The sequence below is a fragment of the Podarcis bocagei genome (assembly GCF_964188305.1).
Source record: "Podarcis bocagei genome assembly, chromosome: 7".
Taxonomy (NCBI): Eukaryota; Metazoa; Chordata; class Lepidosauria; order Squamata; family Lacertidae; genus Podarcis; species Podarcis bocagei.
The window spans coordinates 50,458,819-50,474,319 of record NC_138132.1 but is presented as its reverse complement, the minus strand read 5'-3'; the positions used below and the strand labels follow the sequence as shown (position 1 = coordinate 50,474,319).

Genomic DNA, 15,501 nt, shown 5'->3' with positions numbered 1-15,501 from the left:
GGGTGTACCTGTGGGGAGCCCTTCCCTCCCTCGGCCCATGAATGGGCTGTAAGACATCCTGCTTTCTGCCACCTGCCTCCCTTTTGCCTTATACACACTCACAGCACGACGTGTGGTTTTTTGGGGAAAGTGGCTCAGCACTTCCCCATTTATTAGCTTAGTATCTGCACAAGCTCTCTTTTTCTTTCTTCTTCTGCGTAAGAAGTCACATGATTAGTCGATCGGCCGGTCCCCATCCAAATATTCACTGGAGCCTGGCGCGACAAGCACCAAGGTGTGTCCTCTGCTGGGCAGGGAGGGGGCCAGCGTGTGTGGCGAAGAATAGGTATCCAGCAGCCGTGGTGGGGCTAGGACAGGTTCCACTTTGTAGCCAGCACTTTGCTTTGTTTCCGGCTCAAGCAGTGAGAGCTGCAAATGGTAATAAGGATGATGATTTGGGGTGGGTGGGGGAGGTGCAGCAGGAATGGCTTTCTACATCCATGCTGTTTGACTTGACTAACAATTTGCTCAGGGAATCTCTAGGGGGGACTGAAAATAAGATGGCATATATTTGAATGCCATTACTTCAGGAGTGGAAATGGCTTCTGTACACCCAAGGACTAAAGTCAGTTCTAGACATAATGTTGGATAAACTGTGGCCTGGTCTGCTACCAGCCCCTGGCTTTAAGCATGTGGCCCTCTGGATGATGATAGATTCCATCAGCCCCAGCCACTATTGCCAGGAGTGAGGGGAGCCAGAACTTCACAATAGCCAGAGGACTACAAGCTCTCCACCCTTGCAGGAAAGCTGGGGGGGGGGGAGGCAAATGCCCAGGGCCCGTCTCACTGGCTACTGGAAAAAGATTGCTGTATAACAGAACCCCATAGTCTGCTATACCAGGCAGTTCCTTACAGAGGCTTCACCACACTGTGCTTTTGCAGGCTTTTCAGAGGTTTCTGGTGCTTTGTGTAGGGTGCTATGATGCCCCAGCCTGCATGTGTGAGCCAAGAAAAGAACTTTTTAAGCCAAGCTTGTGCAAACTGCCTTCCTGTCATCAGAAGCATCCTACCTTGCCTCAAAAGCTTGGTCCAGGCAGTCCCTGGCTTGGAAGTTAACTCATGTCACTGAAGGAGGTTGTGAGTCAGCAAGTCCCCTGAAGGCAGGGAAACTCCTTGGTGCTGGCATTGTCCAAGGGGAGGAGTGGGGGAGAACAGAAGGACTTACTCATCCGCTGGGAACGTAGGCCAAGGCTGTGGTAGTACAGCACCTGGGTCCAAATCACTGCTGTGGAAAGCCTGCAACGAGAAAGAGGAGACTTTGTGTGTGTGTTATTTCCCTTAAGATTTCATTAAGGCTTTTTTGTAATATACAATACAATACAAAATGAACAAAAATGAAAAGAGAAAGAATAATCTCAATAATGTCCCAGAGTAGGGGACAACAAGGAAAACAAAAGGAAAAAAAGAGGAAGGAATATAAAAGGAAAAGAGATGTGAAAGGGACTTCTGATTTTCTGTCTCTGCCAGCTCAGGATGTCCATGGCTTCATTCCATTCCTTCAACATCATAACTCGTGCCATTTGGGTGTTTCATTCCTCTAGACACTGGTGCATAGGACTTCTCCATTTCATTATCTGCTACCTCCAACTCTACCATTTCACTCTCCTGTTCTGGAAATCCTTTTTTGATATTGTTCTCCAAAGTCTCTGTGCCCTCTTTAATACCATTTTCCATTTCATCCTTCTCTGGTCCATTTTCATTCACCATTTTATCAATCTCAGCTCTGATCTCTCTTAACTGCTCATCCAATAATTGCTGTAAGATGCCAACAGTCAATGGAGTGTCCAACAATGTATTTGCCATACTGAGTGTTCTTAATCTTATTAACAGTTCAATACGCATTTTAAAAACTTAAGACCTTAAGGTCTTCACAGCATTCCTTATCAAACCACATTTCTTTCCCACAGTGACATAGAAAAAATACTTTTGAAGTCAACAGTTTTGTCAAAACAGAATTAAAAATAAAAGATTTCTAACAATCTGAACACCCTTGATCGTTAAATGATAAACTCTTCTTAAGAAGGTAGCTCACACACCAGATGTAAATTTCAACTGGCAGACAGAGAACCTCTCGGTTGTAATTTATAGCAGTCTTGAAGGTAATTAGAGAAAGGGAGGCTTTGCTGACCTTATGCCCTGAGGGCTGTTATGTGGTTTGAGGGCAGGATGAAAATTCTTCTCTAAGTCACTCACCTTCATCTGGGTTCTCAGCTGCTCAGTCTCCAGACATGGAAAGCAGCTTTTCTAATTCACACTATTTTTCCAAAATAAATTCAATAGCTAAGATTTATGGCTTTGGCTATCATGAATCACTATGTAATCATCTCTGTTGGTGAACCATCCGCTGTTCCTCCTCCGGCAGCCCGAGGATCTGTGTTTTCAAGGAGTGGATTTGCCCAACACACAGGCTCTGTGGTCACTACCAGGCACTCATTGTGGGTTGGATGCAGGAAGCCTACTTCTCTGTGCTCTTGCTGCAGAACTGCAAAAGCCTCCACAACAGCACTTGTTCAATGCCTTCTCATTAAATGATGTGGGTGGTCTGGGGAATCCTTGGGGTTGTCCCATCTTCTGCCACGTCTCCTGTTATGGCAATATTGGCCCACTCTGCATTTGTGGGTTTAGGGTTCCAGAAGTACTTTACTTCAAATAATAAATGCCTGCCTTGCAGGCTCACAGAACACCTTGCCACTCACTCATTACCTTCCCTGCTGGGAAACTGAGGCAGCCTACTGAGAGTCCCTCAGGATGTCACTCTCTGCCATCTGGACCCCTGGGATTATTGGCCCTTCACTACCGAGCCTTCCACTCACCTTGAGGCGCTCACACTCAATACGCCGCTCATCCACTTCACTTTTCAAGCGTTTATTCTCTTGCTGGAGTCTCTCCATTAGCCCATGGAGGTGGCTGTGGAAAGAAGCTGCCTTAACAAAGGGTAACAAACAGCCATGCAGCAGCCTTTGGACTCACACATGAGGATAATAGGACAAGGAAAGGAGGAGTGCCTGAATTTTAAAAACACCTCTTGTCCTGCACAATATTTGGAGATGTGGGGTGGAGGCAGGGGAAGTTGGGACCAGCAGGTGAGCTTACTGCCCACCCCTTGAGGAAGAGCAGAAGTGTGGGAGGCCTGGAGGAGGCCCCCCTCCGCCCGTGTCAGCCTGCTGCACTTACTCCCTCTCGCCCGTCAGCTGAGCAATTTGCTTGATCTGGTCCCGGATCTTGTCGCCCAACTTCTCGTTCACCTGCCTGCAACGAGACACCAGTTGGGAGGAAGTAACAAGGGGCAAGGAAAGGTGGTAAGCAGTACTGCTAGAGCCCATTCCCACCCACCCCAGGAGGAGGCGGCTGCCACAGCCAGGTGGCACAAACTCACTTCTGCTCCTTCACCCACTGGCTGACGTTGGTCACCACCAACTCACTCTCATGATGCAGGCGGTAGCTGTCGGCCCGTGCTGTCTCCAGGGAGGTCTGCAGGGATTCCACCTGCCAGGGAAGAAGAGGGCAGTCTAGGAAGGCCACCCGGGCACGGTTCCAGAAGCGCAAAGCAACCTCCACTGGCCCCTCCCCGCTCTTGCCCCTAAACTATTCTGAAAGGGCCAAAGAATGAAGAGCAGAGCCAGATGCAAACAAGACTCCCAAATGGCAACCACAAGGTCTCTGGTGAGCCACAGACCAAGAGGCTCAGAGCTCCACCTGGTGCGGTATCTGGGGGTCCAAACCAGGTGCTGCCAGGAAACCCAAAGGCAGAGGATCAGGTCTAGAACATTTCCCAGTGCCTGGCCTGGTATTCAGAGGTAGATTGCCTCTGGACAAGGAGGTTCCACAAAGCTATTATGGCCAACATCTATTGGCACATCTCTTTGCCTTGAGGTTGTCTACTCCCCCATTTAAACCATTCTAATTGGCAGCCGTCGGCACACCCTGTAGCAGTGAGTGCCATCAACGAGTTCTACGTTGTGTGGCAAGGAACCTTCTTTGGTCTTCTGCAAATTCATTTGCTTGCCCCTCAATCTCAGTGGGTGGTCTCTCTGTGCCACCAGCAAAACCTCAACCTTGGTCAAGTTCCACTTGAGGACAGCACCAGACCTTAGAGAGGATGTGGACAAGCGGAAGAGGATGCAAAGGAGAGTATCAGAGATGCTCAAGAACTTGGCAGGGCAACCGGCCCTGAGGAAAGGATGGAGGAGAGCAGCAGCAGGTGAAGAGAGGGACAAGACAAAGCTGGAGGAAGCTGAGCGACAAAGAGAAGGAAAGGAGAGAAAGAACGAGATCAGCTGAGCTCTAACTCTGGAGAGAAGAACAAACCAAGGCTTATAGGGGCCGAAGGGTTGGGAGGGGAGGGGGAGAGTATATGCTGGGCAACCTCAGTGCATGGGGTGCAACCAGCTCTGGCTTTGAGGCTAGTCAGGCTTGTTGCTTTCACAACTCCCTGAAGCAGCCAGCCCAGCCTGCTGTGACCTTTGTCAGCTTGTGAATGTGCCACCCAGAAGCCACGAGGACTCTCTTTGGATGCTTCGCTTAGGGCCTTCTTCCCCAATGACTTGGGATCTGCTTTCCTCTAGGGGCAGCAGAGGTGGATGGTGCCCCTGGGGAGTCCGGGGGATGAGTCTCCTCCCCAAGCTTTACTTACATCCCGGCTGGAAACCACAAACTTCTGCCGGAGGACGTTGACTTCGTTCTGCAGCTCTTCTCTCTGCCAAAGCAGCCCCAGGAGAGGACCAAAGGAAAAGCATCAGCCACCTGAGGAGGACTTGGCTGTGTATCCCTCCACCCTGCCGGGAGCCCCTTGTCACCTCCTCTGTCGCCTGGTGACACTTCTCCTCCAGCGAGGCCAGCTCCACCTTCATCACCACCAGCTCCTCGTCCTTTTCGGCCAGAGCCCGCTCGGCCGCCCGGTGCTCCTGCTGCCAGTGCTGCACTTGGCTGCCCAGGGCGCTCAGCCGCTCCTCGGAGGCACAGGCCTGTGAAGACAGAGGAGTTGCCCACTGGGTGAGCTTGGGCTGAGCAAGAAGGCCCCTCCAGCCCTCCCTTCCTGGGCCAGGGTGCTCACCTCCTGCTCCCTCTCCCTCTGCATGGCCAGCAGCTGCTGCAGCTGTTCTCGGGAGCCGCTCAGTTCTTCCTCCAGATGGTCTGCCCTGTGCTGGGCAAGCTGCAGCTCCGCCTGCAGGCAGGACACCTCCCGGGTTCTCTGCTCCAGCTGCCAAGAAGGGAGGGTAGAGGTCATCTCCCCGGCTGGCTGGCCTCCAAAAGGTGCCCAGGTTTGGCTTGGCCTTACCTGCTCCACCACCTCCCTTTGGCTGGCCTGGCAGGACGTGGCTTGCAGCCGGAGGTCCTGGGCAATGTTCTTGGCTGCAGCCAGGGACTGGTTGCTCTGGCGCTCCTTCTCCTGGGCAGTGTGCAGCTCAGTGTGGAGCTGGGAGAGGGTGGCCTCCTGGCGCAACACCTGTGGAGTGGGGTGAGGGAGGCAAGCCTGGTCAACCTGCAGGAAGGCAGGCAAGGGCAGGGAAGGTGGCAATGGCAGCACTCACTTCTGCTGTCTCCTGCTGCAGCTGCAACTGGGCGTGTTCATACTTTCTGCGGAGCACCTCCAGCTCCGTCTTCTGCTGCTTCAGCTGCTCACGCAGAACACGGCTCTCTGTCTCCCGCTCTGTGGCGCAGGTGTGCAGGCTCTGGGCTTTCCACTCTTCCTCCTGCAACTGCAAGGCAGGGGGCTGTCAGCTCCTGGGAGACTTGGCACACGCCTCCTCCCTGCAGCCCTGCCCAGTGGCTCACCCTGCACTGGCTGCTCTGGAGCTGATGCTGCAGCTCCTTGCATTGCTGTACCAGCTGGCTCTCCTGCTCCTTGGCCCTTTGCAGCTGCCGCTGCAGCTCCTCCTCCTGGCGCTTCTGCTGGCCCAGCTCTGCCTGCAACTCATCCAACACCGACTGGTTCCCTTGCACCTGTGGGCGGCACATACCAGAAGGCTTCAGGCTGCCACCAGCTGAGCTCTCCCGCAGGCAGAAGCAATTGGCTTGGCTGGGATGGCAGTTGCCCTTCAAGCCTTCCCACTTTCCCCTTCCCCACCTTCAGCTGCAGGCTCTTCAGCCCTTCCCGGCTGCTCTGTAGCTTCTGCTGCAGCCGAGATGCCTCCTTCTGGTGCTGCTGGGACTCTTGCATGGCTGCCTGGTGCTGCTGCTTTGACTGGCTCAGCTCTCCCATCAGTTGCTCCAACAGCTCTCTGAGGGAGGCAGAATCAGCAGCAAGAATAAAAACTCTGGGTCAAAGTGGTTCCATCTGGACCAGCCTCCTCTTGCTGATAGCAGGCAGCCCATCACGATGCCTCAAGAGAAACCCCAAGTGGGACCTGAGGACAACAGCTCCCTTCCCACTGCTCTTTGATCCTTCACAACTAGTAGCCAGGGAAGGCGCCCCTCCTCTTCTGCAATCCTTTCCCTCCATAGAGACTCATGTCAGGGCCTAAGGAGACCCCCAACCCCTGCCATTTGCCACTGCAGCTGCTACCTTTTCTGCTCCAGCTCAGCTTCAGCAACGGAGAGCCTTTCGTTGAGAACCCGGAGCTCTGCCTCCAGCCGGCGGCCAGCCTGTGTCTGATGTGTGAGCTCTGTGAGCCGCTCACTCAGCTGCTCCTGGGCCTTGTGCAGGCTGCTCTGGGCCAGCAGCACCTGCTCTTCCTGCTGCACCAGCTCCTGGGCTGTGGGGGGGAGGGAGGGAGGGTCTGAGATGCTGGCAGGAGCCCCAAAGGGGAGCAGAAGAAACCAGCAGGTGGGCTGGCTGAAGCATCCCACAAAGCTCTGGGGAGGTGGGAGAGGGGATGGGTCCTCGGCTTGCTTTGCTCCAACTGTTGCCACTGCCCAGTAATCTAGTCTCAATGTTACCGACAGGAATTTCTGGCCTCCAGCCTCATATGTCCTGGCCCCACTCACCAGTTTTCTGGTGCTGCTCCTGGCTCTCGTGCAAGCTCCGCCGCAGGGCCTGTGCCTCGGCACGCAATGTGGCACACTCTGCTCTGCTGTGCTCCAGCTCCCGCTGGGCCTTCTGCAGGCTGGCCTCCAGGTGATGGGCCCGGGCACGCTGCTGCTCCACTTCCTGCCCCTTCTCCTGCAGGGTGCTGCAGGCGTGCACCATCTCCGCCTGGGACTTCCGCAGGATTGCATCTCGCTTCTGGATGGCCTGTGGGTGGGAGGGAGTGCAGAGAGGGAGTCAGCCTCAGACAAGGACCCACACACCCCAGCAAGCCTCCCAGCAAAGGAAGGCAGAGGTGCTCACCTGCTCCCTTTGAGCAAGCAGCTTGCGGCTTTGCTTGAGCTCCATCTGCAGCTGCTGGACCTGCTGCTGCTGCTTGTCCCTCTCAGCTGCTGCCTCCTCATACAGGCTTTGCAAGTTCAGCTCCAGGTGAGCCAAGTCTGGAAAAAAAGGTGGCCTCTTGCTCAGCACCGGCCGAGCCCAGCCCGACGTCTGCTCAGGCCAAGCGTGAGAGCTGGCCTACGTCCTTGCTACTTCCACTCATTCCTACCGTTCAGAGCGCTGCTCTTCTGCTCAGTGACCCTCGCCAGCTCCAGTTTTAAATCCTGCACCAGGCCCTGGTACTCCTCAGCCTGCTGCTGGTGCTTAGAGCTCTCCTCTTCCTCTTTCAGCAGCTTCTGCTCAGAACAAAGAGAACCGCGACTCAGCCTGGAGCCCTACATCTCCAGGGCTCCCCCCAGCACCCCCCAACAAGTGTTGTGGCCCGAGAGCAGGGCCTACCTGCCTGAGGGTCTCTGCGGCGACTATCTGGCTTTCATAGCTGCCGTTGGAGCAGCTGTGAGTTGCTTTGTAAGAAGCGAAGTCCCTGTGCAACGTGGCCAGCGCCGCCTCTTGGTCTAGGAGCTGAAGAGCACACAGCAGTCAGTCAGAGGTGGCTCCCTCTTCTGCTGCCCGTGGGGTTGGGGGCCGAGGCCAGGCTCACCTGGACACGGTTGGATGCCAGCTGCTCCTGCAGCGCCTGGATGGTCTCTTCAGAATGGCAGGCGAGCTGCTGGCTCTGGGCCAGCTCCACCTGGGTGTCGCGCAGCTCCCTCATCAGCTGCTCAGCGGTGTCTTCCGCCCGGCTGGCCTGCCAGCATTTGCCCTTCAGCTCCTCCTGCAGGATCTGCTGCTCCGCTTGCAACCTATAGAGGGCCTCGTCCTTTTCCTTGGCCTGCGGCAACAGGGCAAGCGCAGCTTAGGGCCAGGAAAGCAGCTAGGCCCCCATTGCTACTGCCTTCCCCTCTGAACCGGGGCCCCTACCTGGCAGGCGGCCTCCTCCTCCAGGCGCTGCAACTGGCACTCCAGCTCCCCAGCTCTGCTCAGCGAGGCCTGGAACTTCTTCTTGTAGAGCTCCAGGCTGCCCTCCAGGAGGGTGCTGCTGCTCTCCACCTGGCCCAGCTGCTCGTGCAGGTGCCGCTCTCGCTCGCTCTGGCAGGACAGCTCCCGCTCCTGCTTCTGGGTCACTTCCTCGTAGTAAAGGAGCTGCGGGGGGAAAGGGAGGTAGGCAGCTCTGGGTGGGAGGGCAGGAGTGGGGTGTGGGGTGCAGCCAGCTGGCTGGGCTCACCTGCTCCTTGAGGACCTGGCACTGCTGAACCAGCATCTCCAGGTCCAGCGTCTGCTTCTCGATCTGGCACTCGCGGGACTGCAGCTTGCTGAGGTTCTCCTGGTTGCGCCCCTTGCAGATATCCAGCTCCTGCTGCAGGCGCTGCAGCTTGTCTTGCAGCTGGTCCATGTTGGCCTGGTGGTCCTGCCGGGCAGAGAGCTGTTCACCCCGCAGCTGCTCCAGGAGGGCGGCCTTGCTCTGGCTCTGCAAATAGCATGGGGGGTGTTGTCATGTGAGTAAGAGGAGGGGTGCCTTGGAGCCTGGTCCCCTCTCTTCCCCACGCAGCAAGGAATGGAACTGGCCCCAAATTGGCTGCTTCCCCCTGCAGTCAGGGGTTCTGGGTGAGCACCTGGAGGAGAGGCAGCCCACAGGGATGCAAGGAGGCTGCTGACCGTTGAAGGGAAGGGACTCAAACTTTAGGGGGTGGCAGGAAACTGAGATCAGCTGATAGGGAAATGAGGGCCAAACTGAGTTTGCAACCACTCCCCACCCCCCACTAGAGGGCACGGACCTTGCTGAGGGAGGACTCCTTCTCGTGCTGGAGCTGGCAGATGAGCCGAGTCTGCTCCACTATTGCCTTCTCCTGCTCAGTGCAAGAGTCTCGCAGGCTCCTCAGCTCATCCTGCAGGTGGTGGAGCTGCCCCCTGAGGTGGTTCACTTCGGCCTCTTTACCTGCAAGCTGGCAGTGGAGGGGACAGATGAGCATCCTCAGGAGGCTGCCGGGCAATCCACACATTCAGACCATCTCATCCTGCCCCTTCTCTCCCTCCCCTGGCCTGGCTCTTTTCCTCTGTGCTATGTGAGGCAAAGCCCCCGGACCCTCATCCTTGCACTACTACTGCTTGGCAAGATAGATCCTGAGCTGCCGATTTATAGTCAACCCAGCTGCTGGAACAGGTGAGAGCCCAGAGAACTTCACTGTGCGTTGCCCTGCGATTTGCCTGCTTGTTTCCAAACAACCTGCTGAGGACATACAAGCACCTCCTGTGACCTGCCCTTTGGTGATTGATCCTCTGCGGGGGGACAGTCTGCTGTCCTTGGGACTCTTCCCCTGCTCAGAGGACACTGGGGAGGGAGGGAGGGGGGCCTGGCTGCTGGTCACCTTGGGAGCTCCACCCTTTGTGGGCTACTTTTTCAAGACTGTGACAAGGAGGCTCTCTGTCCCCAAAATGTCACCTCATCCTTCCCTTGCACCCGCTCCTCCTCAGCTGCTTTCAGACATCCCTGAAGTTTCACAATTGTCTGGTCACGGAGATCGACCTAGGGGAAGAAGGGCCTGACTAAGAACTGGCAGCTTGGGGGGGGGGGGGTTCCAGAGACAATGCCTAGAACTTGGAACCTTCCTTGGGTGCTGCTGCAGCAACAACCTTCTCCCTCTGGCAGAAAGAGCAGCAGGAGGCTGCTGGGCCAGGAAGAGTCTTCCCTGGGAGTCCTACAACAGCTAGCCAGCCTACCTCTCGCTTGGAGGCTTCCTGCTGCTCCACCAGCGCTGCCATGCTCTGGGCCAGTTGTTGGTGCTCTGCGTGGGCGTCAGACAGCCGCTCCTGGCATCGGGAGAGCTCGCACTGTGCTGCTTGGAAGTCAGCCTCCTTCTGCTCCGCCCGCTCTTCGCTCTGCTGCAGCTGCATCCAAGGCCAGGCAAAGCACCACGTGAGAGGATGTGGAGGGAAGGAGGCCGCAGAGAGGCACACCAGGGGGAGGTCCCGCCACACACAGAAGTCCCAGTTTAGAGCGGGAAGAAACTGGGGCAAGCTGGGCTGGGATTTGGAACAGAGTCTCTCTGGGCTTGGAGTGAGAGAGGAGCAGGAGGAGGAAGAGGAAGGCTCACCTGAGTCTGGCAGGTGGAAAGCTGCTCTTGCAAGGAGGCCAGCTGCTCCTTGGTCCTCTGGGCCTGGCAAGAAAGAGAGAGAAGGGCTGAGCAGAGGCCTCAACCCCGAAGCACTTGGCAGGGATGTTGCACCTTCAATTGCCCAGCCGTCTCCCTCCAGTGTGCCTCTTGCTCACGCACAACCTTCTGCAGGGCACTTAGCTCCTGGTCTGTCTGTCTGCAGCTCCTCCTGGAGGATGTGGGACACGCGCTGCTATGTGCTCAGCAGCTCCTTCTGCTGCCCCACCTGGTTCCAGGAAAAAAGGGCCAGGCCAAAAAAACATCTTTAGCTCCTGAGTGGGTGGGTTTCTCTGGCCCCTCCCAATTCACACTGGGCTGTACCTCACTCTGCAGCATCCTCAGCTGGTGACGTGCCAAGGACTCTTTCTGCTGAAGGTCCTGGATCTCCTCCTCCCTGCTGCGAACTCTGGACTCGGAGGCAGCCTGGGAAGCCCGAGAGGCTGCCAAATTTTCCTGCAGCTGGTGGATAATGTCCTTGTACTGCTGCACCTGCCATGGCAACAGCGTTTTAAACAAGGTAAGCACAGAAGAACCCTGCAAAGAGGCTTTGCTGCTCGGTTAACCCCAGAATTGCCCCTCCTCCAAAAAGTAGCAGTGGCAAAGGATTTGAGACCTGCCGTTCCCGCCCCCCCACCCCATATCAGTTTTTAGATGAAGGTTTTGGAGGGTATTTGGGAATTACTGAGCCTTTTTTTTTGGTTTGTTTAACAGGCATTTCTTGATTTCCTGGCTTTAAAATTATTTAATGGGTTATTATTGTTTGCTAATAAGGTCAGAAGGGTCCTGCTGGATCAGCCCCACTAAAAAGCTACCTTATACAGTGGTACCTCAGGTTACAAACTTAATTCGTTCCAGAGGTCCGTTCTTAACCCGAAACCGTTCTTAACCTGAGGTGTGCTTTGGCTAATGGGGCCTCCCGCGTTGCGATTTCCGTTCTCATCCTGGGGCAAAGTTTGCAACCCAAGGTAACTACTTCCAGGTTAGTGAACCCGAAGTGTTTGTAACCCGAAGCATTTGTAACCCGAGGTACCACTGTAATGAGTAAGGTCAATGGTCCATCTAGCTCAAGATTGACACAGACTGGCAGCAACCAGTAGGAAATCTCTCCCGGCTCCACCTAGTGATGCCACCAGGAATTGAACCTGTGTCACCCGAGCATACAAAAGCATATGGCCTTGCCCAGCCCAGCCCCACCTGGTCCTCAGTGGCCAAGCAGATGCCCCCAAAGGGAAGCCCACAAGCAGGGCGAGAATACATTAGCTTCGCTCCTCACTTGGGATTCCCAGCAACTGGGATCCAGAAGCATTTACTGATTCGGAGGCCAGAATACAGCCATCTTTGTCCTTCCTAGAGTGTGTATCTGGAGACAACAGTTTCCCTCTGGATCTTTCCCTTCCACCAGGTTTCGGTTTTGCCCACAATATCTATGCTCCCCTCTAAGACAAAGAGCTCCAACTTATCCATCTTGTCTCAGAGGCTTCTAGCATTATATCGTTATCACTGGGAGCCTCTGGGAGGAACCCAGGGATGGAAGCATTTAAAAGAAATCAAAAGAGCCCAAATGCCCAGAGACTGCAGGGAAGAGAAGGGCACGGGGTCCTCTTGGGACAAACCTCCTTCCCTCAAGCACCTTGGACTAGGGCCAGGAGAGGGACACATGGTACCTGCTGCTCTGCTGCTTGGCTATCAGCTGCTGCTCTTGCCAGCTTCGCCATTTGCTGCTTTTGCTGCCAGATCTGGAAGACAAATTGGGCACCTGCAGCTCTTTTGTGGCAGCCATGGCCTGAAAGCAAGGATCTAGCTCAGGGGATCCTCAGGCAGGCCAGCCAGCCATGAGGGTTTTCAGACAGGAAAAGCAAGGTGTGAATGCCAGAAGCCACCAGTGGGCTCCCAGGAGGTCTTTCCAAGCCTTTCGTCCTGCTCACTTCGTTCTCTGCTCTCTAGCACTAGGCCTGCCTCCTCCACTAGGGCTTGCTACATTTCCAACTCTTGCACAGCCTGCCTGCATTCAGATGCCTGGGGCAAGGAGCGTAGGCTTGGGTAAGGCCCCCAGCATGGCTCTGTGGGGTGGGATGGCAGCTCACAGGGGGTGACAATAAAACAAGCTCTGTGGCTCCCACTGCCTCCCACTCTACCAGGCTTCTGCCTGCCCCCAAGTCCTTCATTCTGGGGAGGGGGGGGACTGTCCAGGTGGCCCAGCACTCTATACCTGCTCTCTGGTTCCCTGCAGGTCCTCCTGCTGCTCCTGGACTTGGATCTCCAGCTGGCAGATGAGGCCTTCCTGTTCGGTCATTTGCTGCTGCAGGGCGCTGTGGGTCTCCTGGAGTCTGTGCAGTGCCTCGCTCTGCTCCGCAGCCTGGAAGGGAACACAATGGCATGAGGGCCTCCTCCCAGTCCCTCTGGGTCTTTGGCAGGGCTATGAGCTCCCTGCCTCAGCCCTGAACTTGACTACTTCACTGGGCAAACCTGGCACCCTTCCAGGTCAATGCAGGGCTGCCTCTTCAAACAGAAATTGGACTCAGGTGTGGAGGGGCTAGAGGAGATAGGGGCGCCCACTTGCAGAACTCCCTCTGCAGGGAAGCTTGCCTGGGGCCACATCTGATGTCTTTCTGGTGCCAAGCAGAGACCTTTAAAAAAAAAATAGCCCAGCACACCATCAAGCTGGTCTCAACCTAGCATTTTAAAAAATGTTGTTTCTGTTCTGAAGAGCCACCTCCTCACTCCTGATGTGCTGGGAACTCGTGACTGCGTAGCTCAGTGCAATATTCAGATGAAGGTCAGTGAGAGGCAACCCCACTGGAAAGAAGCACAGACCTCTTGATGGGGATGCTTCCTCGCCTTAATTGGGAGCATCAATGAGGAAGCAGGGAAGGTACTCCCAGCCCACGCAGCCCACAGTCACTCTTGCATCCACACACATGCCTCTTGGGGGCAGTTCTCATGACCTACAGGTAGAGGAGGCTTGGGTCAGCCATGAACTCCTGGGCAAAATGAATACAGTCATTCTGGAGGGAAGGGCGAGGAGGCTATAGGGGCCGAGAAGGCAGGGATGATGGCAACCTCCTGGGCAAAGGCCAGAAATGCAGATGGAGGCACCCACTTTCAGCGGTCGGAGGACCACCTGTCCTGGCAGGAGCCTCTTGGTCTGCCAGGGAGGTGGCCAAAACAGATGCAATCCAAAGAGCCTTTAGAGGAAATGGACCTGTTGTGGCTCTTGGAAGCACTAACCTTCTTTGCCAGATGCAAGACAGGCCGACCGCTTTCCACCGGGGCCCTCCCTGCTCCTCTGCCACTCCAGATGCAGAGGAGGAAGCTGCCTTGGCTCCCCTTTTGTGGCCCTCCTGCTCTCTCTGCTCAGCCACCAAAGAAGAAGTTGTCGGCAGTGAGGTTTTAATCCCTTCCTCCTTGCCAGCTGCAGGCCCAGCAGAGGATCAATAGTGTTTAGACAGCCAAGGAGATCCCTTTCCCTCCTAAAGCACCCGATCAATAGCAGCCTTTCCCCTCCTTTTCCCCTCCCTCCACGCACGAAAGAACAAGCGTCAAAGAACCGGTGCCTTTGGGCTGATTGGGATGCCCAAAGGCAAGGAGTGGTTGCTGGCCGTATGTGCCCACTGGGAATCACAGCGCAAATCCTGGCTGCTTTAGAACCAGCGGGTCCAAAGAGACATGAGGTCTCCTTTCTGGGCCAGATCCTGAGTTCAGAGTGCTCCCGAGAGCTGTAGGAGTTACTTCATCCTCTGAGCTTTTCCGAACTGCAGCCTGTGGGATGGGTAGCTAAGCCTACTCAGGAAGAGGCAGAACAACATCCTCCTCATCACGTCCTTCCACAAGGAGGGCTTCAAGCCCCAAGCATCTTCTCCCCTGGTTCTCATGCTTTGTATGGCTGGACAAGTCCAAGGTAAAGGACAGGCAATGTTGTGTGGGGCTGGTGTGTCACCTGGGAGCACTGCCACTGCACCTTGTGGAGAAGGATGCTGAAAGCAGGAGGCACCTGGAGGAGCCTGCAGCGCCAAGCGGGAGGCACGTCCCACCCCACCCCCTTGCTGTGGAGCGACTCAGGCAACGGCAAAAAGCCACCGAGGAAATCCCGCCTCCCTTTAATTGCTGCCTTCATGTTATTCTTTTCAAGGCTGTGTTAATTGAAATTAAACAGCTGCCACGTTCTGGCTGGGACAAAAGCTGTCTCTGCTCTGCTCCTTCGTGATTTAATGAAGACTGACACGCGGTGAGAAAACAACAACGGCTCACAACTTCCCAGATGCCAACAAAGCGTGGGGAGGGAGCAGGGGGCCACCCCTCCCCACCCCAAAGAACCGCATCCCTCAATTGGAACCGCACCCCAGGTCACAGACCACATTACCTCTGAGTTCTGGGCAGCTCTTAACACACCACCAGCCTTAAGGAAAGACGTGGGTGTATCAGGTGGCAACTGCCAGGTGCCCTGTGCTTGCCATGCCAGGCACAGACCTGTGAACTTCATCCTCAGGTGTGCAGCTGCTGGCTTGTGCCATCGCTCCCTGGTGTGTCCTCTTGGGAGGATGGAGCCTGTGTGGTTCACTCATTGCCTGACCTTGGGTGCTCTTCACATCCCCAGTCAACCCCAATCTGGGCCTCTTCTTTTCTACTACTTAGCCAGCATATTGGGCAAGTGGGGTGGTGTCTAACCTAGGCAAGAGGGAGTCCCCTGACTTGGCCTTGGTCTGAGAGGTTGCTGCTGCTCTGTTTGGTCTGGGCAGTCCCACTCAGAGTTGTTGGCTCAGTGGGCCCTGATTGGCACCACAGAGGCACAGGGAGCACTTTCACATCTGCCATGGGCACCTGTTGCTTCTGGGCCAAAGCACACAACGAAGGCCTTCAAGGGCCTGCTCACAGGATCACAACTTGCTGAAGGGTGAGGAAAGTGTACTGCTGTCTGCTTGGGGATTTCACCATTGTGTGGAAAGAGATAGATCAGGGGTCAGC

General features: G+C 55.6%; 1 protein-coding gene and 1 long non-coding RNA gene across 7 annotated transcripts in view; one reads left to right on the top strand and one right to left on the bottom strand.

The window, feature by feature from the left end:
- Window positions 1–113: 113 nt before the first annotated feature.
- Window positions 114–15,501, bottom strand: part of PMFBP1 (polyamine modulated factor 1 binding protein 1) — an 87,904-nt gene continuing 72,516 nt past the window's right edge. For 3 of the 6 annotated variants that reach the window (XM_081202552.1, XM_081202551.1, XM_081202555.1), the window contains 27 exons: window positions 12,749–12,895; window positions 12,204–12,275; window positions 10,861–11,028; window positions 10,480–10,542; window positions 10,106–10,273; window positions 9,828–9,911; window positions 9,163–9,330; window positions 8,613–8,855; window positions 8,309–8,530; window positions 7,989–8,219; window positions 7,787–7,909; window positions 7,557–7,683; window positions 7,310–7,446; window positions 6,967–7,213; window positions 6,545–6,734; window positions 6,107–6,260; window positions 5,815–5,982; window positions 5,571–5,738; window positions 5,318–5,485; window positions 5,093–5,239; window positions 4,836–5,003; window positions 4,673–4,735; window positions 3,416–3,525; window positions 3,214–3,288; window positions 2,853–2,946; window positions 1,205–1,275; window positions 114–408 (listed from right to left, as the gene is read on the bottom strand). In XM_081202552.1, the coding sequence (XP_081058678.1) occupies window positions 348–408; window positions 1,205–1,275; window positions 2,853–2,946; window positions 3,214–3,288; window positions 3,416–3,525; window positions 4,673–4,735; window positions 4,836–5,003; window positions 5,093–5,239; window positions 5,318–5,485; window positions 5,571–5,738; window positions 5,815–5,982; window positions 6,107–6,260; window positions 6,545–6,734; window positions 6,967–7,213; window positions 7,310–7,446; window positions 7,557–7,683; window positions 7,787–7,909; window positions 7,989–8,219; window positions 8,309–8,530; window positions 8,613–8,855; window positions 9,163–9,330; window positions 9,828–9,911; window positions 10,106–10,273; window positions 10,480–10,542; window positions 10,861–11,028; window positions 12,204–12,275; window positions 12,749–12,895 (3,837 nt within the window). In that variant the 3' untranslated portion in view covers window positions 114–347. The other 3 variants (XM_081202554.1, XM_081202553.1, XM_081202556.1) reach the window with 3 other exon arrangements.
- On the top strand, window positions 10,164–14,717 carry LOC308591694. Its single transcript, XR_014010218.1, has 3 exons — window positions 10,164–10,301; window positions 10,873–11,056; window positions 12,770–14,717. It is a non-coding gene; the product is annotated as an uncharacterized lncRNA (long non-coding RNA).